Source organism: Neoarius graeffei, chromosome 23, assembly GCF_027579695.1.
Source record: "Neoarius graeffei isolate fNeoGra1 chromosome 23, fNeoGra1.pri, whole genome shotgun sequence".
NCBI lineage: Eukaryota > Metazoa > Chordata > Actinopteri > Siluriformes > Ariidae > Neoarius > Neoarius graeffei.
The window spans coordinates 14043916-14068358 of NC_083591.1; the positions used below are offsets into that span (position 1 = coordinate 14043916).

Consider the following 24443-nt stretch of genomic DNA (forward strand, 5'->3'; position numbering starts at 1 on the left):
AGGCAGTGTGGGATACAAATAGGAAACAGAAGAGATAAATGGAAGACGCGAGTGTGTTGTGAAAGACTGATTACAGTAACGGAAAGCGAGAAGAAATCTATGTTATTTACCAGCTGGGAGGTCCGTATCGTGAAATTCTAACAGAAAATGAGAGCGCCCGAAAGGGAAAACCAAACCAAGGTGAGCCGCCATTTTGAATCCTCATTCACGGATGTAATGCAAATTGCTTCCTCCTCGGTATACAAGTGCACTTCCATGGCAGGAAAAAAAAAAAACTACATTTTGCCGCCTATGTAGTCCCCTATTTATACAAAATTGAGTCATTCAGGATTCAGCCATGTTTTTGCTCGGCGTTAGCAACAGTTACAGGTTTTTAAGCTTCCTCCTGAAATGTTTTCATTTATTTCTTATTCCTCAGGGTAGTAAAACTCGCTTTCGCTGTGAAGACTGCCGTTATCGCTATCCATGCTGTAAAATTAATGCTATTCTCCTGAGAAATGCTGGCAAAAAATAATTTTTTTGATAAAAATCTTATAAATAAATCTTATTTTTAAAAAAAAAAGATAAATGTTGACAAAAATTGCTACTATGTTGTGAACGAGCGAGTCGCCAGAGGTCCATAACTGGAGTCCGTATCGTAGGATACGGACCCACTTGCCAGCCAATCAGAGCGCAGGATTTGATGGAAACCGGGCCGTGAAAAAATAAAGATGTTATGTTGCGAAGGAAAGGAAACAGGACCAAACTAATAAATATCGGCGGTCAGCGAGCACCTCGGTGTGATCAGCTGTTCATTTAGTGACGGAATGATGGAACTGTCAGTGCACGGTCAAAGGTAAACCTGCGCATGCGCACACGGACTTCCTCTGCCTGCACCATTTCATGCACATTATTTGCCAGGGAATCTTCGCAAATTAAATAACTTCCCAGCCACAGAATGGCCCGATATTTTGTGAGATATTACAGAAATAAACATATCACAAAGACTAAATTTCAGAAGGAACTAAATTTCACCGATTTTATGAAATCAAAAGGCCGTCTAGCTTTAAATATATAAAGAAATTATGATACTGCCTGGTCAACACTGTAATTCATAATGTAAACGATGACATTAAATCAGGACAATTGCCAAACCTTTATCATAATACTGTATTTGTAAATCAAGTCCTCAGTGAGGAGCGTTTGGAGCTCTTGGACAGTAAACGGAATTTGAGGTACATGCAACGTTGCCTTCAATTCTGCCCAGTATAAGAAAGCATCGTTCCAAACTGGCCAGACCTGAAAAGTTCCTGACTCCGTCACCCTGGAATTGCTGACAAGAACTGAAACAGGATTATACAATATTTAAGGATGCAGTAATCCCACTGTATCGTTTTTTTTTTTTTTTTAATATAATAGAGATCTCACAGCCTTGGTTCTAGGCAGTTGAGTCGTTTTGAGGTTCTGCTATGCAAACAGAGGTGATGGTGACCTGCTTTAAGCCAAGTTCATGTGTTGGGTCAGTCAGTGAAACGTATTCACAGCATAAAGTGGATCTGCTTTAATGCTACTCAGTATCAAGATGGTGCGGCTCTAATTAATTTACGATTTGGAGCGGTCAATCAGATGAAGAACTCGTCCACTTGTTCTTGCTCGAGACTCCGTGCTGCCATGGCATCTGACAGACTCTCTCCTTCCGATCCACGCCACGTCCTCTGTACCTCTGGCAGGCAGCGTCTCAGATCTCTTGCTAGTGTGTCCAAAGCCGGCTTCTGTATACCGACAGCGCAGCCTGTATCTACGTTTGTCTCTGGCTCCTTCTCTTCGTCCTCCTCCTGCATCAGGTGAGCTGCAGATGCACTGGAGGTGACAGATGGTACAGGCTCAAAGGGATTGATGGACAGAAGGGCAGGACTGCTGCACTGGGATGAGTAGCAGGAGCTGCCAGGAGGAGTACTACAAGCACTGCTGGAACCAAAGCTCTCTGTGGCACCTCCTGCCAATCTGTGCGATCCAGCAGTGTTACCCAGAGCACGCTCTTTAAGCTGGCACAGCCTGGTGCCCGGGGAGGCTGAGATGGGGACTGGGCACTTTAACAGCGATCTCGGAGGAAGAGCAGGGCAGTTTAGGGGAAAAGCTGATGTGAAGAGCCTCTGTGGCTGTGTTCCACCTTTAACCTGTAAAAGAGATGTGAATATTAAAACGTGGGTTACAATTTACATTTTTTTTTTAATCATTTGTCCCAGTTGTGTTGGTGTGATGTTAGTCCCATTTATGGGGAAACCCATCAACCTGTTTGTAATCTCATCTCATCTCATTATCTCTAGCCACTTTATCCTTCTACAGGGTCGCAGGCAAGCTGGAGCCTATCCCAGCTGACTACGGGCGAAAGGCGGGGTACACCCTGGACAAGTCGCCAGGTCATCACAGGGCTGACACATAGACACAGACAAACATTCACACTCACATTCACACCTACGGTCAATTTAGAGTCACCAGTTAACCTAACCTGCATGTCTTTGGACTGTGGGGGAAACCGGAGCACCCGGAGGAAACCCACGCGGACACAGGGAGAACATGCAAACTCCGCACAGAAAGGCCCTCGCCGGCCACGGGGATAGAACCCGGACCTTCTTGCTGTGAGGCGACAGCGCTAACCACTACACCACCGTGCCGCCCCTGTTTGTAATCGCAGCAAAAAAAAAAAAATTAAAGAAGCCATTTGCGATTTTTAGCACCCCCTGTTGCCTGCAAGCTGAATCGCAATTGCAGCGAATTATTTCTCAATCTTTTTTCTTCCCCTCTCTCTCTAGCTGGTTTTATGTTGATTTCTCCACCAGGAGGCAGGTACGACGTTGCATGGCAATTTTGGTTTTTCCTTTCCACCCCTGTTTATCCAATGTGTCCGAGGCCTCCAGCTTGTATTCATGGAGGTCACTCCGGATGACCTCCGCATAGGTTTTCCATGGCCTACCCCTAGGCACCCGTCCCTCCACGCTAAGGCTGGTCACCTTGGCAATCCACGAATTGCTGCGTTGCACGTGTCCAAACCATCTTCGGCATCTGCCTGAAATCGCTGTCTTCAGATCTGCAATTTCAAGCCACTCAAACAGGGAAGAGGTTGGGATCTCACTCCGCAAATCCACCTGACCAATCACCATTCCTTTAAATCTATGTATGCCTTGTGATTCGTGTTTGAAGACGGGATAGAGCTGAGATGATCATTATTTCTGGGCCAGAAAAATGAAAACAAAATTAAACTAGCAAGGGCATGGTAATAATACAAAAGTAGGTTTTGTTACATTTTTTTCCCTAAATTAGACAGATTATACAGGAAAGCTGTGTGTGTAAGACGACGTGTAGCAATTTATATGGTAAAACAATAAATCGCTTGTAACCCTGTAAAGGAAAATACAACCTTCTGAAATTATGTAATTAATGTTAGGGTTGTCGACTGAACTAAAAGGTGGTTTAGCTGAATATGAAGTGTAAGAATGTGCGACTATGACACCATAGTGTTGGTCAGATTGTTCAAATTTTATTTAAAGCTCGACTGCCTTTCAGGTTTTTCAAGTGTAGGTCATAAAAAGAATTTTCCCCGACACCCAATTATTGTTTTTAGTGGACCGAAAGCTACTGAATTTGAATCACAGATTTCCAATTTTATTTTTAAATAGAGCAATAAATGAATTTAGAGCCACATGGCCCTAAATTCTCTACTACAACCCCAATTCCAAAAAAGTTGGGACAAAGTACAACTTGTACATAAAAACAGAATGCAATGATGTGGAAGTTTCAAAATGCCATATTTTATTCAAAATAGAACATAGATGACATATCGAATGTTTAAACTGAGAAAATGTATCATTTAAAGAGAAAAATTAGGTGATTTTAAATTTCATGACATCATCACATCTCAAAAAAGTTGGGACAAGGCCATGTTTACCACTGTGAGACATCCCCTTTTCTCTTTACAACAGTCTGTAAACGTCTGGGGACTGAGGAGACAAGTTGCTCAAGTTTAGGGATAGGAATGTTAACCCATTCTTGTCTAATGTAGGATTCTAGTTGCTCAACTGTCTTAGGCCTTTTTTGTCGTATCTTCCATTTTATGATGCGCCAAATGTTTTCTATGGGTGAAAGATCTGGACTGCAGGCTGGCCAGTTCAGTACCCGGACCCTTCTTCTACGCAGTCATGATGCTGTAATTGATGCAGTATGTGGTTTGGCATTGTCATGTTGGAAAATGCAAGGTCTTCCCTGAAAGAGACGTCGTCTGGATGGGAGCATATGTTGCTCTAGAACCTGGATATACCTTTCAGCATTGATGGTGTCTTTCCAGATGTGTAAGCTGCCCATGCTACACGCACTAATGCAACCCCATACCATCAGAGATGCAGGCTTCTGAACTGAGCGCTGATAACAACTTGGGTCGTCCTTCTCCTCTTTAGTCCGAATGACACGGCGTCCCTGATTTCCATAAAGAACTTCAAATTTTGATTCGTCTGAACACAGAACAGTTTTCCACTTTGCCACAGTCCATTTTAAATGAGCCTTGGCCCAGAGAAGACGTCTGCGCTTCTGGATCATGTTTAGATACGGCTTCTTCTTTGAACTATAGAGTTTGAGCTGGCAACGGCGGATGGCACGGTGAATTGTGTTCACAGATAATGTCTCGTCTCGTCTTCTTCCGCTTATCCAGGACCGGGTCGCGGAGGCAGCAGTCTAAGCATGGAAGCCCAAACTTCCCTTTCCCCAGACACCTCGGCCAGCTCCTCGGGAAGAACACCGAGGCGTTCCCAGGCCAGCCGAGAGACATAGTCCCTCCAGCGTGTCCTGGGTCTTCCCCGGGGCCTCCTCCCGGGGGGACATGCCTGGAACACCTCCCCAGGGAGGCGTCCAGGAGGCATCCGAAAAAGATGCCCGAGCCACCTCAGCTGGTTCCTCTCAATGTGGAGGAGCAGCGGCTCTACTCCGAGCTCCTCCCGAGTGACTGTGCTTCTCACCCTATCTCTAAGGGAGCGCCCAGCCACCCTGCGAAGGAAACTCATTTCAGCCGCTTGTATCCGCGATCTTGTTCTTTCTGTCATTACCCAAAGCTCATGACCATAGGCGAGAGTCGGAACGTAGATCGACCGGTAAATTGAGAGCTTCGCCTTTTGGCTCAGCTCCTTCTTCACCACGACGGACCGGTAAAGCGACCGCATCACTGCGGAGGCTGCACCGATCCGCCTGTCGATCTCACGCTCCATCCTTCCCTCACTCGTGAACAAGATCCCGAGATACTTAAACTCCTCCACTTGAGGCAGGACTTCTCCACCAACCTGGAGAGGGCAAGCCACCCTTTTCCGGTCGAGAACCATGGCCTCGGACTTGGAGGTGCTGATTCTCATCCCAGCCGCTTCACACTCGACTGCAAACCGCCCCAGTGCATGCTGAAGGTCCTGGTTTGAAGAAGCCAACAGGACAACATCATCCGCAAAAAGCAGAGATGAAATCCTGTGGTTCCCAAACAGGATTCCTTCCGGCCCCTGGCTGCGCCTAGAAATTCTGTCCATAAAAATTATGAACAGAACCGGTGACAAAGGGCAGCCCTGACGGAGTCCAACATGCACTGGGAACAGGTCTGACTTACTGCCGGCAATGCGAACCAGACTCCTGCTCCGTTCGTACAGGGACCGGACAGCCCTTAGCAAAGAGCCCCGAACCCCATACTCCCGAAGCACCCCCCACAGAATACCACGGGGGACACGGTCGAATGCCTTCTCCAGATCCACAAAGCACATGTGGACTGGTTGGGCAAACTCCCATGAACCCTCGAGCACCCTATGAAGGGTATAGAGCTGGTCCAGTGTTCCGCGACCAGGACGAAAACCGCATTGTTCCTCCTGGATCCGAGGTTCGACTATTGGTCGAATTCTCCTCTCCAGTACCCTGGAGTAAACTTTCCCTGGGAGGCTGAGAAGTGTGATTCCCCTATAATTGGAGCACACTCTCCGGTCCCCTTTCTTAAAAAGAGGGACCACCACCCCAGTCTGCCACTCCAGAGGCACTGTCCCCGACCGCCACGCGATGTTGCAGAGGCGTGTCAACCAAGACAGCCCCACAACATCCAGAGACTTGAGATACTCAGGGCGGATCTCATCCACCCCCGGTGCCTTGCCACCGAGGAGCTTGCAAACCACCTCAGTGACTTCGGCTTGGGTAATGGACGAGTCCACCTCTGAGTCATCAGCCTCAGTCTCCTCAGTGGAAGACATGACGGTGGGATTGAGGAGATCCTCAAAGTATTCCTTCCACATTATCCACAGATAATGTTCTCTGGAAATATTCCTGAGTCCATTTTGTGATTTCCAATACAGAAGCATGCCTGTATGTGATGCAGTGCCGTCTAAGGGCCCGAAGATCATGGGCACCCAGTATGGTTTTCCGGCCTTGACCCTTACGCACAGAGATTCTTCCAGATTCTCTGAATCTTTTGATGATATTATGCACTGTAGATGATATGTTCAAACTCTTTGCAATTTTACACTGTCGAACTCCTTTCTGATATTGCTCCACTATTTGTTGGCGCAGAATTAGGGGGATTGGTGATCCTCTTCCCATCTTTACTTCTGAGAGCTGCTGCCACTCCAAGATGCTCTTTTTATACCCAGTCATGTTAATGACCTATTGCCAATTGACCTAATGAGTTGCAATTTGGTCCTCCAGCTGTTCCTTTTTTGTACCTTTAACTTTTCCAGCCTCTTATTGCCCCTGTCCCAACTTTTTTGAGATGTGTTGCTGCCATGAAATTTCAAATGAGCCAATATTTGGCATGAAATTTCAAAATGTCTCACTTTCGACATTTGATATGTTGTCTATGTTCTATTGTGAATACAATACCAGTTTTTGAGATTTGTAAATTATTGCATTCCGTTTTTATTTACAATTTGTACTTTGTCCCAACTTTTTTGGAATCGGAGTTGTATTATTTCTTGCTTCACCGTGACACAAACTGAGATACTACGTCATGCACGACGTGGTGGGCTTTCCCCGTTCATGCAAGGTATTATGGGATACAAATTTGAAACAGGAAAGGAAAATGGCGGACGCGAGTGTGCGAATAAAACGTGAAAGACCGACTACAGTAACGGAAAGCGAGAAGAAAAGACGTTATGTTGCGAAGGAAAGAAAACGCAGGACCAAACTAATAAATATCGGCGCTCAGCGAGCACCTCGGTGTGATCAGCTGTTCGTTTAGCGACAGAATGATGGAACTGTCGGTGCACGGTCAAAGGTAAACCTGCGCATGCGCACTAGCAATGGCGAAAACTAAAAAAAATCTTGACCGACCACCGAGCCTCATTAGCCGGTTAAAGTCGGTTAACCTATGAGTTTAAAATTCTAGAATTGGAATTATTAGAATCTATTCTAAATCTAACCGCGAGCATCCGCACATTCAGTCCCAGTCGCTGCCCTCCACTCACATTACCTTTTCTACAGCGCGAAACATTTAGTCAAACGCGGCACTGATATCGAGGGGTTTGTATCGGAGCGGAGGACAAATGGCTCCGGCTTAGAGACAGTTTCAGTTGGCCATGATGGCGTTGAAAATAAAGTCAAGTGCTAGAAGAAGTACATAACATTCAGTGATGGGAATAACGGCGTTAAAATAAAGGCTGTTATAACGCCGGGTAATCTAATTAATTAGCTACAATCGTTATAACGCCGTTACCAATATCAACACGCCATTACTGCATGGTATTGAAGTTGCTCTGAAGCCGTCACCGACTTGGCTCACAGACATAAAAGCTGCGTTTGTCACTCCCCCTCCAGACACCGCTGTCATTTCATTCTCTCCCCTTCCCTCCAAAAGTCGGCATCTGCGCCTTTAGTTTGTGTGGAGAGATATGATCTGCAGTAACATGCATTGTTGGCTACAGACCGAAACATACTTTCAGAATGCACTGGCCAAGGCAGGACTAAACTCCATGTGCCTTCTAATAATAATTTAAAAAAAAAACAGAATAGTAATTTGTAAGCTAAAAAGTCTAGCCTGATACTTTTTTATTTTTCACAAATACAGTCTAGGGCCGTGCCGATAGACGATGCCATCGTCCATCGACGATGGTGGTCATCCATCACGATGGAGAGCCACCATCGTGATACCACGCCCCCTCCTGTCATAAACATGCATACTATATCATCTGGGCCTATTTAACCTAAAAAGTTAGTTTTTTGTTAGTTTAGTTAGTTAGTTTTGTTTAATATATAAATATTTTATATAACATAATTATATATAAATACATAATTATATAAATCATTAGGGGGCGGCACGGTGGTGTAGTGGTTAGCGCTGTCGCCTCACAGCAAGAAGGTCCTGGGTTCGAGCCCCGGGGCCGGCGAGGGCCTTTCTGTGCGGAGTTTGCATGTTCTCCCCGTGTCCGCGTGGGTTTCCTCCGGGTGCTCCGGTTTCCCCCACAGTCCAAAGACATGCAGGTTAGGTTAACTGGTGACTCTAAATTGACCGTAGGTGTGAATGTGAGTGTGAATGGTTGTCTGTGTCTATGTGTCAGCCCTGTGATGACCTGGTGACTTGTCCAGGGTGTACCCCGCCTCTCGCCCGTAGTCAGCTGGGATAGGCTCCAGCTTGCCTGCGACCCTGTAGAAGGATAAAGCGGCTAGAGATAATGAGATGAGATATAAATCATTATAAAGTAATATCCTATTACCGCTTGTTCACATAGGCTATGGTGCAGGGACGTGCTAGTGAACATAACATGTGGTTACACAAATACAGTATGCTACTAATAATACATTTTGACTTCATTTTTTAGCCTACACTATACTTTTAATGTAAAATTTGTCATGTTGTTCAAACAAATAGCCACTATTAACAGTCGGGAAATATTTCACCTTATCAAACGGCAGTGAAGCGCAGACTTCGGCAGAAGTCAAATAACTTTAATCTGGTAAACAGGCCTACTTTCAGACTCAAAATGGTCCACTCTAAGCCATAATGTGAAACCAAATGGAAGAATGAAGGTGATTCTGTGAACTGGTATTCGTGAAAAGATACAGTAGGCTGAACAACAAATCAAGTCTAACAGGAACGCACAAGCATGCGCTTAACGGTAGCCTACACAATTTAATTTAGGAATTAGGCATTAACCAGGCTTTGCCATTAACTTTTTATTGTAAAAATGCTACAAAATAAATAGTCATGAACATAATTTTATAAACATATATTTATTTAAAGATGAACGATCAAGACGAAGAGAACCGGAACGTGCGCAGCACGAAACGCGCTCACAAAGTTTAACGTAGCCGGGCATTAACTTTTTACAGTGAAATTAAAGCTACCAAATATTCATGAAGTCGACTCAGTTAGCAAAGAACAGCGATAAAAAAAAACGAGAGCGCCTGCGTTAATACATTCATTCATTATCTCTAGCCGCTTTATCCTTCTACAGGGTCGCAGGCAAGCTGGAGCCTATCCCAGCTGACTACGGGCGAAAGGCGGGGTACACCCTGGACAAGTCGCCAGGTCATCACAGGGCTGACACATAGACACAGACAACCATTCACACTCACATTCACACCTACGGTCAATTTAGAGCCACCAGTTAACCTAACCTGCATGTCTTTGGACTGTGGGGGAAACCGGAGCACCCGGAGGAAACCCACGCGGACACGGGGAGAACATGCAAACTCCACACAGAAAGGCCCTCGCCGGCCACGGGGCTCGAACCCAGGACCTTCTTGCTGTGAGGCGACAGCACTAACCACTACACCACCGTGCCGCCTTGCGTTAATACAAGAACAAGTAAATAAATAACAATGATAGCAATAATAAAAATCAAAATCAAGAAAACGCAGGCAGTCCGAAGCAATTTAACCTAATGGGTTAACAGTGCAGGCAATGGTCACCATGTTTAAATGTCCAGGTTTCTGGCCAAAAATACTAGCATGTTTACTTTGTCTGGTTTTAATGAGCTGCGGATTGGGGTAACTATACTACCCGCGGTGCTGAACACTCGTTCTGATGGAGTACTGGTGGCGCATATGCACAAATATTTACGTGCTAATCTTGCCATTAACGGAAGTCTTTTCTCGTTCCTTTTCCACCACATCAGTGGGTCCTCCCCCCATCAATGACAATTTCCTGCAGGTACGTGGTCATTTCTGCCTCAGACTTTTCTTCATCAGTAAGCGTGGATGCTCTGGCTACTGCTCTCTTCCCAAGAAGGCTGCCCAAAGACCCTCTCTTTTTCTTAGGCACTGCCGCGGCGCAGTCACCTGGTTCCTCCCCTTCATCATGTGACGGACCGGGTGTTGTAGCACCTGACAGCGACGGAACGATCTCTGTCACCATCTCTTCCATCAACTCAGATTTTGTGGCGTGAAGATCAAACATAGAAAATTAGGCAGCCTAAATTTAAAGAGATAGTAGGCTATGGGATATAGTATCACAATTCTCAGCGCAATGGAATTTTTTTTTCTTTACGTGCCAAAGCCTCGGATGAGTATCTAATACTTATAATAATAATAATAATAATAATAAAATATTTTATAATGTGGTATTAAAATCCCCCACCCACGATATGATCGTCCATCACGATGTTTGCACTGTAAACATCGTCGATGCCAATTAAGGGGACATCGCACAGCCCTAATACAGTCAGTGTTAATAACTGCAGTAGGCTGTGCGTTGCGGTGGTGTAGTGGTTAGCGCTGTCGCCTCACAGCAAGAAGGTCCTGGGTTCGAGCCCCGGGGCCGGCGAGGGCCTTTCTGTGTGGAGTTTGCATGTTCTCCCCGTGTCCGCGTGGGTTTCCTCCGGGTGCTCCGGTTTCCCCCACAGTCCAAAGACATGCAGGTTAGGTTAACTGGTGACTCTAAATTGACCGTAGGTGTGAATGTGAATGGTTGTCTGTGTCTATGTGTCAGCCCTGTGATGACCTGGCGACTTGTCCAGGGTGTACCCCGCCTTTCGCCCGTAGTCAGCTGGGATAGGCTCCAGCTTGCCTGCGACCCTGTAGAAGGATAAAGCGGCTACAGATAATGAGATGAGATGAGGCTGTGCGTTGATATTGCATACTGCTACGGACTAGGCACTTTTCTTCGAAGTGAGACACAGAGACCTCATACTGCAATTGTTTTCCAGTTACTGATATTACGGTTACATGGCTGCTAATTGTGCACGGCCATTGGGAATGGGATAGCTGGAGCGGAGCTGATTAGCCGCTAAGCTAATATAGCAACTGTCTGATGCCAAGTAACATCAGTGAGTAACCAGGTTTTAGTTCAGATCTTGTGTATTATTATTACGTTGACATTAATATTCACCAGACTAATCACACCATCGACTTCATTCATGCGCCGTGTTCTTGTTTCTTTGATAGTCAAGAATTTCCTTGATGTTACGTACCTAGTTAACATCGTAGTAAAATGTAATCCAACACTGAGACTTTTCTTTCGCCGAGTGGCAGCTGTCTTCAACTGGGGCGGCACATGACTGAATGGGTGTTTCTGATTTGTCAGCTGTCGTCCTTACAACGCATGGCATGCCCCAAGCGTTTACAACACAGAATTCCAGGTTCTCCGCTCCAAAATCGGCAGCTTCAAAACGATTGATTTTTTTTTTTTAACCGACAACCAAAAAAAAAAATTAACCGGTTGACGCTGATTCGGTCAACTATTGGTCAAACGGTCATCGGTTAACATCCCTAATGCGCACACAGTCTTCCTCTGTCTGCTTGACTGCACGAAGCGAGCGATTTCATGCACATTATTTGCTCAGGAATCCTCTCAAATTAAATAACTTCCCAGCCACAGAATGGCCTGATATTTTGTGAGATATTACAAAAATAAACGACCAAATTTCAGAGGGAACTGATTTTATGAAATCGAAAGGCCGTCTCGCTTTAAGACTCAATATCAATATTAATAAGCGCATTAATCACATTGACCCTAATGACATTAGGCCACAAGGCTTAGCACTGCATTCGAAGTCGACTTTAATTCAGTAAATCAGGCCATGTACGCCTGAAGCAAAAACTCTCTAATAGACGATCATCCAGGTCATTGAGGTTTGTGGTGGTGATCCATCTTGAAATGTACTTTTGTACATTTTTTCAAGCTTGGTGCAGTTTCAGTTCCGATGGTGGTCTAGATTAGTTTCCAGCACACACATTTCTTTTCCATCAGGGAATGCTTTGACCACGAGACCAAATCAAAGGGAAGCAATGGGGGCTTTATCCCTGCAGATTGACTAGCCTGGTTGTTAATTATGTTTCATAGCATCCAGCCTTTTGTGCCTCCACAGCCTCTTAGAATTGCTTTTTGGCAGCTCGTCCCAGGACCAAAAACCAACACAGTTCCACGGGAAAAACCTTTTACCACATATCCCAGCTCAATACTGCATATTTACGTTTCAGACGAAAGGCTGATCAGGTTTCTGCTCTCGTCTGTTCAACTTTATTTGGTGTTTGCCAAAACAAGTTGGAAAGGGAAAATGTTTGTCGAGGCGAGCTTCACACTAAGAGCTGGGGACTCGAAATGTAGGCAGTCATATTTATAGCTGGTTCAGTTCATACAGCCGAAGCCCAGTAATACAATATTCAGTCGTATAATGAGAGTACTCTGGCACAGATAATGAATCACACAAACTAAACCTTGCCATGTGTGTTTTTTTTTTTTTAAATTAGCACTCGAGGTGAGTGTACTGTATTTTACATATGATGAGGGGGGGGGGAAAAAAAAAAAAAAAAAAAAAACACCCCACATTATGCCATATAATATGCCAGGAAATTCCTGCCACTTACCTGAAAGAGGATCTTGCTACCATCCAGGTCTTCCGTCTGCCAGCGGGTGGTGCTAATAGGTGAGCACGGGTTGGGCAACAAGGGCACAAGCTGGCCTATCTCGCCCACCTTGAACTGCAGCACAGCAGAGTGGCACGTCTCCACACGCACGCCAGGCGCCAGCTGTTTGAGAGCTAGCTGCAGACTGAAAGTCCTCTCTTTCAGCAAGGTAAACCAGCAAAACCCAGCTTTCTGCTCCTCAGCTCTCGAGCGCAGCACTGTCTCGTAAAGCCTCACAGCGTCATCAAAGTTCTCATGTCCGCTGTGCAGAGTCACGCGCAGCACTTCACCTCCACAATGCACCGGACGCACAGCCCACACCGGCATACCCGGGCCAAGACTGTAGAAGTCCCGTCCAGGCAGCAGGTATGGTCGGAGCATGGCATCAGAGCTCGCATGGCCATTCTCAGTGTGGTGGTACTGCCAGGGTGGGCGCTGGAGGAAGTCAAGGACCCGGAGGATGCGTTCTTCACCGTAGGACTCGTGCAGGAAAAAGGTGACCGCTAGAGATGGGTAGCTGGTTGGTGGACATAAGTGAGCACGGGTGTACTCACGTACCGGGCAGGCGCGTTCGGACACGTGAAAGAGGCGCAAACCAGGACACACCCAATCAAGCAGGCGGTCCAGTGTGTGCTGGAGGAGGAGAGAGTCACCCGGGTTGGCCAGCAGGTGCATGGCAACTGGTAAGGGATCACGAGTCATGAGGTCAACTAGGTGGGGAAGCAAAGGATAAAGAGTTCAATGGATAAAAACTGGTTACTGTATAAAAATTTTTTAAAAAAGGGTTCACAACCTAGTATTGGCACAAGGCCGAGTGATCACAAAGGTCAGAAAGAGGTAAACGCAGAGAACAGGAGGATTATATAAAGTGCTAAGAGGAGTTTTAAAATTAAAAAAAAAAAAAAAAAAGGAACAAAAAGTATGAAACACGATCCTGACTCTGGCCTGCCATGAGGCTGTCACATTACAAGGGGCAGAAACATGCAGAGGCCAACAAAGGAAGGATTACAGAAATGAAAGAAGTAGAAAAAGATTTTAAAAATCTGTAATATATAAGGCAATGTTATAGTATGTACGAGTATTATACTTACTGCTACTGCAAGACATTTTGCTGCAGTCTGATCTAAAAAGGACAAACAAGATCAACTGTGAGCTCCTGCTCACTTATGTATCCCCCCCCTCGCTCTCGCTTATATATCAGAATGCAAGCAATTGAAGGAATAGGACATTCATTATGAATGTTGACTTCAACAAATACAACAGACCTGAAAACGGTGCACACAGTATAGAACCAAGCTGAAAATCGGTACCAAATATCAAGCAGTCGTAATTTGTAGTTGCTGAGAAAAGTGTTATGAAAATTTTGTAAATCCATGCTATATGTTTCGTAAATACATTCAATCGGTAAACAGGAAGTTGATGTGCGACAGACCTGAAAATGGTATACATGGTATAGAACCCCAAGCTGAAGCTCGGTACCAAATATCAAGCAGTTGGGATTTGTAGTTGCTGAGAAAAGTGTTATGAAAATTTTGTAAATCCACGCTATGTTTCGTAAATACACTACCGTTCAAAAGTTTGGGGTCACCCAGACAATTTTGTGTTTTCCATGAAAAGTCACACTTTTATTTACCACCATAAGTTGTAAAATGAATAGAAAATATAGTCAAGACATTTTTCTGGCCATTTTGAGCATTTAATCGACCCCACAAATGTGATGCTCCAGAAACTCAATCTGCTCAAAGGAAGGTCAGTTTTATAGCTTCTCTAAAGAGCTCAACTGTTTTCAGCTGTGCTAACATGATTGTACAAGGGTTTTCTAATCATCCATTAGCCTTCTGAGGCAATGAGCAAACACATTGTACCATTAGAACACTGGAGTGAGAGTTGCTGGAAATGGGCCTCTATACACCTATGGAGATATTGCACCAAAAACCAGACATTTGCAGCTAGAATAGTCATTTACCACATTAGCAATGTATAGAGTGGATTTCTGATTAGTTTAAAGTGATCTTCATTGAAAAGAACAGTGCTTTTCTTTCAAAAATAAGGACATTTCAAAGTGACCCCAAACTTTTGAACGGTAGTGTACATTCAGTTGGTTAACAGGAAGTCGATGTGCGACAGACCTGAAAACGGTATACATGGTATAGAACCCCAAGCTGAAGCTCGGTACCAAATATCAAGCAGTTGGGATTTGTAGTTGCTGAGAAAAGTGTTATGAAAATTTTGTAAATCCACCCTATATGTTTCGTAAATACATTCAGTCGGTAAACAGGAAGTTGATGTGCGACAGACCTGAAAACAGTATACATGGTATAGAACCCCAAGCTGAACTTTGGTACCAAGAACCAAGTGGCTATGATTTGTGGTTGCTGAGAAAAAGGGTGTTTCGGACAGACGGAAATACAGACAGAGGCAAATCAGTATATCCCCCCTCCTTTGGAACGGGGCTTTAATAAAAAAAAAAATTACGACTTGAGATTGGAGCCAAGAGGTTGTGGGCTGCAGTTATGATTGAAACAAACTGAACGAACAGGTCAAATTATGCCTCTGTAGAAATAAGGTAGTGTGACTCCAATAATATCATAGACTACTTTTACTTTCAGAGAAGTTCTTGTTGTGTGTCAGTGTCAGGTTCTCATCCTCACAAGTAGTGACAGTTGGTTATCATTAGAAGGGAGGACTAAAATTGTATATATCCATCAATAGTTTGACAACTAAACTATTACAGTTGGGCAGTTCATTACATCACAATAATTATAAGGATGTAGGACAAACCATTACATAAACTTAAATTTGTCATTGATCATTATTTTAGGCCCATATTGATCTAAAGGCCATGTTTCTTCTGAATCCCAAACATGTTAACAGAAAAGCTGTAACCCTTTTGTTCAAACAACAATTTTCTGATCATTATTTATTATTATTAAAGCTAGACTGCCTTTCAGGTTTTTCAAGTGTAGGTCATAAAAAGAATTTTCCCCGACACCCAATTATTTTTGTTTAGTGGACCGAAAGCTACTGAATTCGAATCACAGACTTCCAATTTTATTAGGGTTTTTAAAAAAATAGAACAATTAATGAATTTAGGGCCACATGGCCCTAAATTCTCCGCTATTTTTTCCTGCTTCACCATGACCCAATTCAAGATACTACGTCATGCATGACGTGATGGGCTTTCCCCGTTCGCGCAAGGCATTGTGGGATACAAATTTGAGACAGGAGAGAAAAATGGAAGACGCGAGTGTGCGAATGAAACGTGAAAGACCGACTACAGTAAGGCCAAAAAAAAGTGTGTTTTTTTCCGGTTACGTAGATTTCAAAACTAGGGTAGGTAGGCTTTTTTTTTTTTTGAATTTTTTTTTTTGTTCGAAAAAATTAACACAAACATCTTACAAAATAGTATTTTGGCACAGAATCCTTTATACCACACATCATAATAAAATAAAAGTGTTTTAAATCTTTAAACGAATAAAAAAAATATATCGCGAGAGTTCGAGTTATGATCTACGGAAGCGTATTGCTGCCACACTCAAAAAAAATTGGTTTAGAATCAAGTAATTACGTGAAAAGATATTGTTAACAAAGTTATCACGTTTTTACAATATATTTATCATATAATATCACGTAATTTCATGATACGAAATTATCACGTTATTTCATGATATTTTCATGTAATAACGTGAAAACACCTTATCAATAAATAACGTGAAAATAACGTCCTAGGCTAGGCTACTTCCATTAAAAGCAGACGGCCTAGCCTACTGTAGAACTTGGGTCGAGCAAAAACACCGAGCAAAAACATGGCTGAATCCTGATTTGACTCCTATTTGTATAAATAGGGGACTACATAGGCGGCAAAATGTAGTGTTTTTCCCTGCCATGGAAGTGCACTTGTATACTGAAGAGGAAGCAATTTGCATTACAGCCGTGAATGAGGATTCAAAATGGCGCCTCGGCTCAGTTTTCCCTTCCTCCTTCAGTATACAAGTGCGCTTCCATGTTTATGCAGGAGGGCTGATAGAAGTGGCGAAACATTTTACTTTTTATCGTTTCTTTCACAACTTGAATGCGTTGAAACAAAAAATTATGACAAACTAACGCCACTTACACTAAGATATCGAGGGAAATTTGTAATAAAAATTTTACGGTCGGCAATTTCGACGCGGAAATTCTCGATCGGTTGGGTTACCGGAAACACTTTTTTTTTTTGGCCTAACGGAAAGCGAGAAGAAAAGACGTTATGTTGCGAAGGAAAGGAAGCGCAGGACCAAACTAATAAATATTGGCAGTCGGCGAGCACCTCGGTGTGATCAGCTGTTCGTTTAGCGACAACATGACGTAACTGTCAGTGCACGGCCAAAGGTAAACCTGCGGATGCGCACACGGACTTCGTCTGTCTGCTTGACTGTGTGAAGCAGGAGATTTCATGCACATTATTTGCTCAGGAATCCCCTCAAATTAAATAACTTCCCAGCCATGGAATGGCCTGATATTTTGTTAAATATTACAGAAATAAACATGACCAAATTTCAGACGGAACTAAATTTCACAGATTTCATGAAATCGAAAGGCAGTCTCGCTTTAAGCCCTTAGCTCCCTAGGAGCATAGGTCACCAAAAAGAGCTTTCTGTCTAGTTCTATTCTGTGCTGTTTTCTCTAGTGTTGACCATTAACAGCCCCTGGCTTTCATTTCACTTTTGACGCCTCTCCTCCAGATGCTTTTAGGACGACCTCTTTTCCTTGTGGGTTCCATTTTAAAGCTTGCTTACTGATGTTCTTTAGTGACCTCCTGAGCATATGTCCTATCCAGCTCCACTTCTTCTGGATTTGCATCTCTACTGGTTGTTGGTTAATTTCCATAGTTCTTCGTTCTTCATTTTATCAGACCATCTAACATTCATTATTCTGCTCAGACAATAATTAAGGAATGTCTGGATTTTCCTGAGCATAGCTTTGGTAGTTCTCAAAGTCTCTGTTCCATACAAGAGGACGGATTTGACATTCGATTTGAAAATCTTTAACTTAGGCCCTGTCCACACGGCAACGGATTCAGGTGACTCCGATACAATTGCTTATCGTTTAGGCCTGGCGTCCACACGGCACCGGCGTTTTGGGTGCCCAAAACGCAATCTTTTTGAGAACGGGTTCCAGAGTGGAAAGATCTGGCAACGTTGCCGTTGTGAAGTCGTCTGGATGAGTAGAACGGATTTGTTTACGATGACGTCACAACCACATGACTGTCAGTGCTTCACGCCGGGTAGAAGTGTAACGAACTCGATGCGAGTTGTCAACAAATCCTATAACTTGGTTCATGAAACGCGCTTACAAAATATTTTCACTGTGAATATTTATTGTGTAATGGTGCAAAGTGAGAGAGAGAGACTCTGCCCTTAGGGCAGAGTCAATCCTGCCAGCAAAAATAGGGAAAAAAAGGAGCGATCTCACCTCTTCAGATGTGGTAAACTCGATGTGTGCAAGTCCTACAATACATTCCTCAAAAAGGGCGTAGAAGAGCAAATTAATCCATCAACGTGTAGCATTCAATTTATTCCGGACCATTAAAGACGCCGCCTTCCGCGTAGAATCATACGTCATCCTTGCCGCCATATTGGATAGGTCAAAGCGGAGAATAAAGATTAGCTGCGTTTAACTGTACCAACAGGTTTACCGTCCAAACGAGATCACATGGGATTACCTTTCACAGGTGAGACTGGAAAAATACTTTTCATTGTATTTGGTCATTATAATGTAATTTTACAAACAGATTTTCCTGACTTTGTGGCTAATATGAAGTCTCACGCATAATAGTTTATGCGCATGCGTCCTTACTTCTTCTATTGTTCTGGTGTCTCCGAAGGAACCGTCTTACAGCGCCCCGAGAGGTGTGGCATGTGTATTGCATCGTTTTCAGCAAGCGTTGCGTTGCCATATGGACCTGATATTTTACTGATCGTTGCCCATTTGGACGCGATATATTTTTAAACAACATCTCGTTGCCGTTGTCGTGTGGATGTAGCCTTAGTCATCTTAGATAGCACCTTTGACACCCAGATGTTCCCCAGATTGTGGAAGACTATTCTGGCTTTGTTAATCCTTGTTTTAACATCCTCGTCCGTTCCTCCATCGACACTTACCACACTTCCAAGATACACAAAGGAGTTCACTTCTTCCACGATGCTGTCCATCATTGTTATTGGCCGTCCGTCCTTACAATTTACCTTCATCAATTTCATTTTCACCGTTTCACTGTTCACAGTTTTCAAGCAACAATAACAGCAAAAAATTACCGCCTGTTATTTTGTATTATACAACAGTTCGTTCCGGTCCACCAATTTGATTGGTCAAGCAGCGTTCCAAGAGTGCTGATGTTGACTATAATGGCACTGGGACGTTTCACTGTATAGTATACACTTTGCTTGTCTGTGCGCTTCACATAAAATTCCACTTCCTAGTTACTACAGTAGCTTACATGGCAATCGATATGTTTCAGGAATATAACTTTTTTTTAAATACAAAAGCTCATCATCAGATGAAAAAGAAACGGAATAAAAGGATGCCAGTTCAGTTCAGTTCAGTTGGTCGGGTTCAATGCCTGAACTGATGATTGCATAATCAGTTTTTCATTGGCTAATCAGACACAAGGTACACCACCACTCTTGCCGGAGTGGTTGGGGGGTTAGGTGCCTTGCTCAAGGGCACTTACGCCAGTCCTGCTGGTCCAGGGAAGCGAACCAGCAACTTTTTGGTCCCAAAGCTGTTTCTCTAACCATTAGGCCATGGCTTCCCCAATTTTACAAAAGGCGCTTTTTAACAAGAATGTACTGTACAAATCAATGTGAGCTAGCTAGCCAGTTAGCTGATGGGCTATAAAGTGAGTGTGTCTTCTTTGGGAGCTACTTCTGCCAGCGAAGCAAAAGTAAACAGAATATTTGGTCATATTTTGCATGTCACTTAATCAATATTAAATTATTTATAGAACTGTAGTATAAAAGTAATATTACACTCCAGGCTGTGCTGCATGACCGTGATTATCGATGGCCGGATCACAGCTGTGCTGGTATTCAATACAAAAGCAAGACCTCGAGTGTGATATTTTATTGCACTTGGACAAAATCTGCATGCCAGCAAGAAGGTTCTGGGTTCGAGCCCAGTGGCCGACAGGGGCCTTTCTGTGTGGAGTTTGCATGTTCTCCCCGTGTCTGCATGGGCTTCTTCCGGGTGCTCCGGCTTCAGTCCAAAGACATGCAGATTAAGGCCAATTTATGCTGACAACGCAGTCCTTGCAGATGGCGTCTGCGTAGCCCCCCCCTTCGCAGACGCTCTGCGCACACCTCCCAAAAATTGTGACCACCGCAGAAGCCTCGCAGACAGCATCGCAGACAAGAGGGCTCTGATTGGTCCACTCTACATCCGCTGTACACGCACTTCCGCTTCCCCACTTTCCCAGTTTGGTTTGTTTCCCAGTTTGGCATTTTTAAAAACACGAGCAAAGATGGAGCAGCACGAAGAGCGGTTGATCGAGGAAGTGAGATAGTACGTACATCTATACGACTCCAGTTCTAGTCATTATAAGTAACCGGAGGATAAACACTTCACTAACCACACCCACCAACTACTCCTAGCGATTTCACGACTTTGCGCCCCCTTGCGTTGTGGCGGTGAATAACATCGCGCACGCCTATTACTCCCCGCTCAACGATAAATTACAACTGTCTGCGAAAAGCTATCTGCGAAAGCCTTGTCGCAAGAGCATGCAGAGGCCCTTAGGCTAAATGATGGCTCTAAAGTGACTGTAGGTGTGAATGTGAGTGTGAATGGTTGTCTGTGTCTATGTGTCAGCCCTGCGATGATCTGGCGACTCGTCCAGAGTGTACCCCGCCTTTCGCCCGTAGTCAGCTGGGATAGGCTCCAGCTTGCCTGCGACCCTGCACAGGATAAGCAGTTACGGATAACGGATGGAAAATGCGCATGGTCTTTCTTTTAGTTTCTCCTCCACAGGCACTGATAAACTGCACGAGTCTACACTCTGAGCTGGACAAAAATTAGCGCCAGCCTCACTTCTTCATCCTATTGTCTGTATTTACCACAAAAGTCCAAAACAACCTGCCTTAAAGTGCATATCACAGGTAAATTCAGGAGCAAGATCAATGTAATTCTCCTATTTTATATTAAACTTTGGTCAAATATCTGTAACATTCTGCATTCTCTGCAATTTTTTTTACCTTGCGCAATACCAGAAAAATTCAGTTGAAATCAAGCCATTTGAGGCGAATTCGTCCTCCTCTGAGAAAACTTGCCATTTGGATTTCCCGGCAAACGTTGATTTTCGTGACATCGTGTGCGGGACGCCTCCCTCTGAATCCTACGTCAGCGCTGGTTTGTTTATAAGAAAACGACCTGGTGGTTTTCTGCAAATTTCTTCAATGTTATCACATAATTATTAAAATGGTTAACAGATGTATCGTAGGAGGGTGTAGCAACACCGATCTTTATGGGATTAGTACTCATCGTTTCCAAAAGACCGGACAATGAGAGAAAAATGGGAGCGCTTCGTGCGAGGCACCTGGAAAAATTGGCTACAGACTATAGCATTATTTCCGGTGCTCACTTCACAAGGCCTGACGACTTTGACAACTATTTGCAGTGGGAAATGGGCTTCGCGAGGCAGCTTGATCTGAAAAAAGACGCAGTTCCATCTGTCAGAATGCCCAAAGCAACACCGTCTCCATCTGTGTCAGCGTCACCAAAGGAACCAGCCGTGTTCGTCTCCCCTGACAGAAGGCCGTATAATTTACATCCCTGGTGTTGTCTCCGTCGTCTTCACTACTTGAATCATCATCAAATCCAAACAGATGAAGCCCCAATTCTGACATCTCATTATATTCTTCATCCAAAAATGAAGTAACATTGCGCTCAGGTGACAATTCCATATTTCAATGCAAAATCGCTAGCTGCTAAACTTGGTCTACACAGACTGTGCACTGAAACCGTGCAAGCTCTCGCAGCCTGCTGGCGCTTCCACAGGCAACGTCACGAATCTGGCTCCAGACTCCCTTGGGATTTTTCCAGACGCGTTTTGTTATTTTATTTTTTTCTGCTGTAGACAGATGGCCTTGTGCAAAATTACCCTTCTGGATGAGTGTGTAAAGGGACATACTTTCATATAAAAAAAAAAGAAAGAAATTGGGGCGGCACAGTGGTGTAGTGGTTAGCGCTGCCGCCTCACAGCAAGAAGGTCCGGGTTCGAGCCCCGTGGCCGGTGAGGGCCTTTCTGTGCGGAGTTTGCATGTTCTCCCCGTGTCAGCGTGGGTTCCCTCCGGGTGCTCCGGTTTCCTCCACAGTCCAAAGACATGCAGGTTAGGTTAACTGGTGACTCTAAATTGACCGTAGGTGTGAATGTGAATGGTTGTCTGTGTCTATTGCCGCTTTTCCACTACCAACGTGGCTGAGTAGGGCTGAGCCGTGCCGTGCTGAGTTGGGCTGAGTCGAGCTGAGCGGGGCTGTTGGAGTTGCATTTCGACTACAACCGCGCTGAACCGTGCTGGCTGGAAGTGGGTGGACACATTGGGTGGAGTTAGCGAAAGTGGGTGGACGTCACGTGATGTCGTTAGGCGGCGCAAACAGTGACATCAGTGATCTTTTAAGCGGTAGTCTCACGACCCGGATAGTAAACGATAAACATGGAGGACATGGAGTCGTTAGTGTTGCTGGTCTTGGTGCTGTGGCTTGTTGTTACCGACAACGCCAACAGATACTGGCAAGAGCGTATAGATGAGGCGAGGCGCATAAGGCTTCAGAAATTCTCGTAATTCGTAATTATTCTTCTTCCGGGTTTACGGTGTTTACAGATCCCAGCATGCTCGCGGGGCGTGTGTGGGCATGTGAGGACACTCCTCCTCACCAATCAGTGTACAGGGGAGTGTCCGCTCACGCCCCAGCCCCACTCAGCTCGGTTTGGCTCGCTTCAGCCCCACTCCAAAACGGTGCGAGTTTTGGGTGCTAAGCAGGGCTGAAGCAAGCTGAGTCGTGCTGCTCTGAGATAGTCGAAACGCGAGCCGTGTCGGGCTGAAGTGAGCTGAAAAAGGGTAGTGGAAAAGGGCCATACGTGTCAGCCCTGTGATGACCTGGCGACTCGTCCAGGGTGTACCCCGCCTTTCGCCTGTAGTCAGCTGGGATAGGCTCCAGCTTGCCTGTGACCCTGTAGAACAGGATAAAGCGGCTAGAGATAATGAGATGAGATGAGACAAGCATTTTGGGGTTAGTTTTTTTCCACACAGCCCAGGCAACCTTGGTCTAAATAATATTTACTTTTCATGCTTAAGTGCACTTTAGTACAAGTACTTTAACATATTATCTCCAGTGGATTTTTAGCTGCAACATTTCCACTGTTTAAAAAGAGCAACACTGTATTTGAACTCATTTCTACTTTCAGTCAAATTAATGTCACTGCTGGTTTTCATTTCTCCTGAGCAGCGTTCAAGATCCCCAGCGATTTACTGTTTTCTCAACAGTTAGTGAATTCATAGTGAAGAGATTTTGGTTTATTTATCATTCCAGCGCAAGATAAATCGTTTTCCACGGCCCAAAAGATGCTTGATGTTTTGGAGGATGCTAAGAGCATTTCATTTTCCGCAAAGTTTACTTAATTAATTAGTTAGATAGGTATATAGTTAAACACCACAACATTACAAAACCGAGTAAAATTGAACTCTCACTCGACTCTCATAGTTACAGTGTGTTTATCAGTCGCCCACTTGGATACCACAAACAAAGGCTGCGTCCAAAAAACAAAGCGCATTCTAGCACACTAAATAGCGTGTATCTATCCAGCGGGCCCATCTGCTCAAGCTGGTCTTTTTGACACACTATTTAGTACTTAAGTATGCCATTTCAGACGTATCCAAAGTGACCAATATCAACAAAAAAAAAACCCGTTAGCATTGCAGGCTAACTCACCCTGCAGTTTCGGCTCCAGAGTCCGTGTTCCCATCCTCCACGCTCTTGTGGAGTATAAAAGGTTTACGCAGCATTATTTCACCATTTCTTTTGCAGCTAAATTTGCCATCGAGTGAGACACTTTCAAACTTTCCATTGCGGAATAAGAGCAGCAGTGCCGACCTGCCTGCAGTCCACTAGGCATCAGTTCAGCTCATTTTGGCGCCACCTACCGGGAGCGTCATTAATCCCAACTTTATTACTGGAATTATTAAAAATTAATAAAATACTCAAACTCCTAAACCAGGCTAACAGCTTACAAAACACACTACAGGTCCAAAAGTGTATGTAGCATGAAGCACTATGGGGAGTATCTGGGAATTACAATGTAATCTAAATTGGAGCAGATGGCTGCCATGTTGTTATAGGATTAATACAAAAGACACCAGATGGGACTGAGGACATTTGACTGAGGGGGGATCCATCCATCCATCCATCCATCCATCTTCAGAGCAGCCCAGACTTCCTTCTCCCGAGCCACCACTGTGGGTGGCACGGTGGTTTAGTGGTTAGCGCTGTCGCCTCACAGCAAGAAGGTCCGGGTTCGAGCCCCGTGGCCGGCGAGGGCCTTTCTGTGCGGAGTTTGCATGTTCTCCCCATGTCCGTGTGGGTTTCCT

At 44.5% G+C, this 24443-nt stretch overlaps 1 protein-coding gene across 1 annotated transcript; it reads right to left on the reverse strand.

The window, feature by feature from the left end:
- Positions 1 to 1152: 1152 nt before the first annotated feature.
- On the reverse strand, positions 1153 to 23943 carry LOC132871162 (protein FAM124B). Its single transcript, XM_060905268.1, has 4 exons — positions 23788 to 23943; positions 13917 to 13948; positions 12787 to 13535; positions 1153 to 2156 (listed from the first exon to the last, which is right to left on the reverse strand). The coding sequence occupies exons 1-4, from the start codon at positions 23859 to 23861 to the stop codon at positions 1602 to 1604; spliced, it is 1410 nt and encodes a 469-aa protein (XP_060761251.1). The 5' UTR covers positions 23862 to 23943; the 3' UTR covers positions 1153 to 1601.
- Positions 23944 to 24443: the final 500 nt, after the last annotated feature.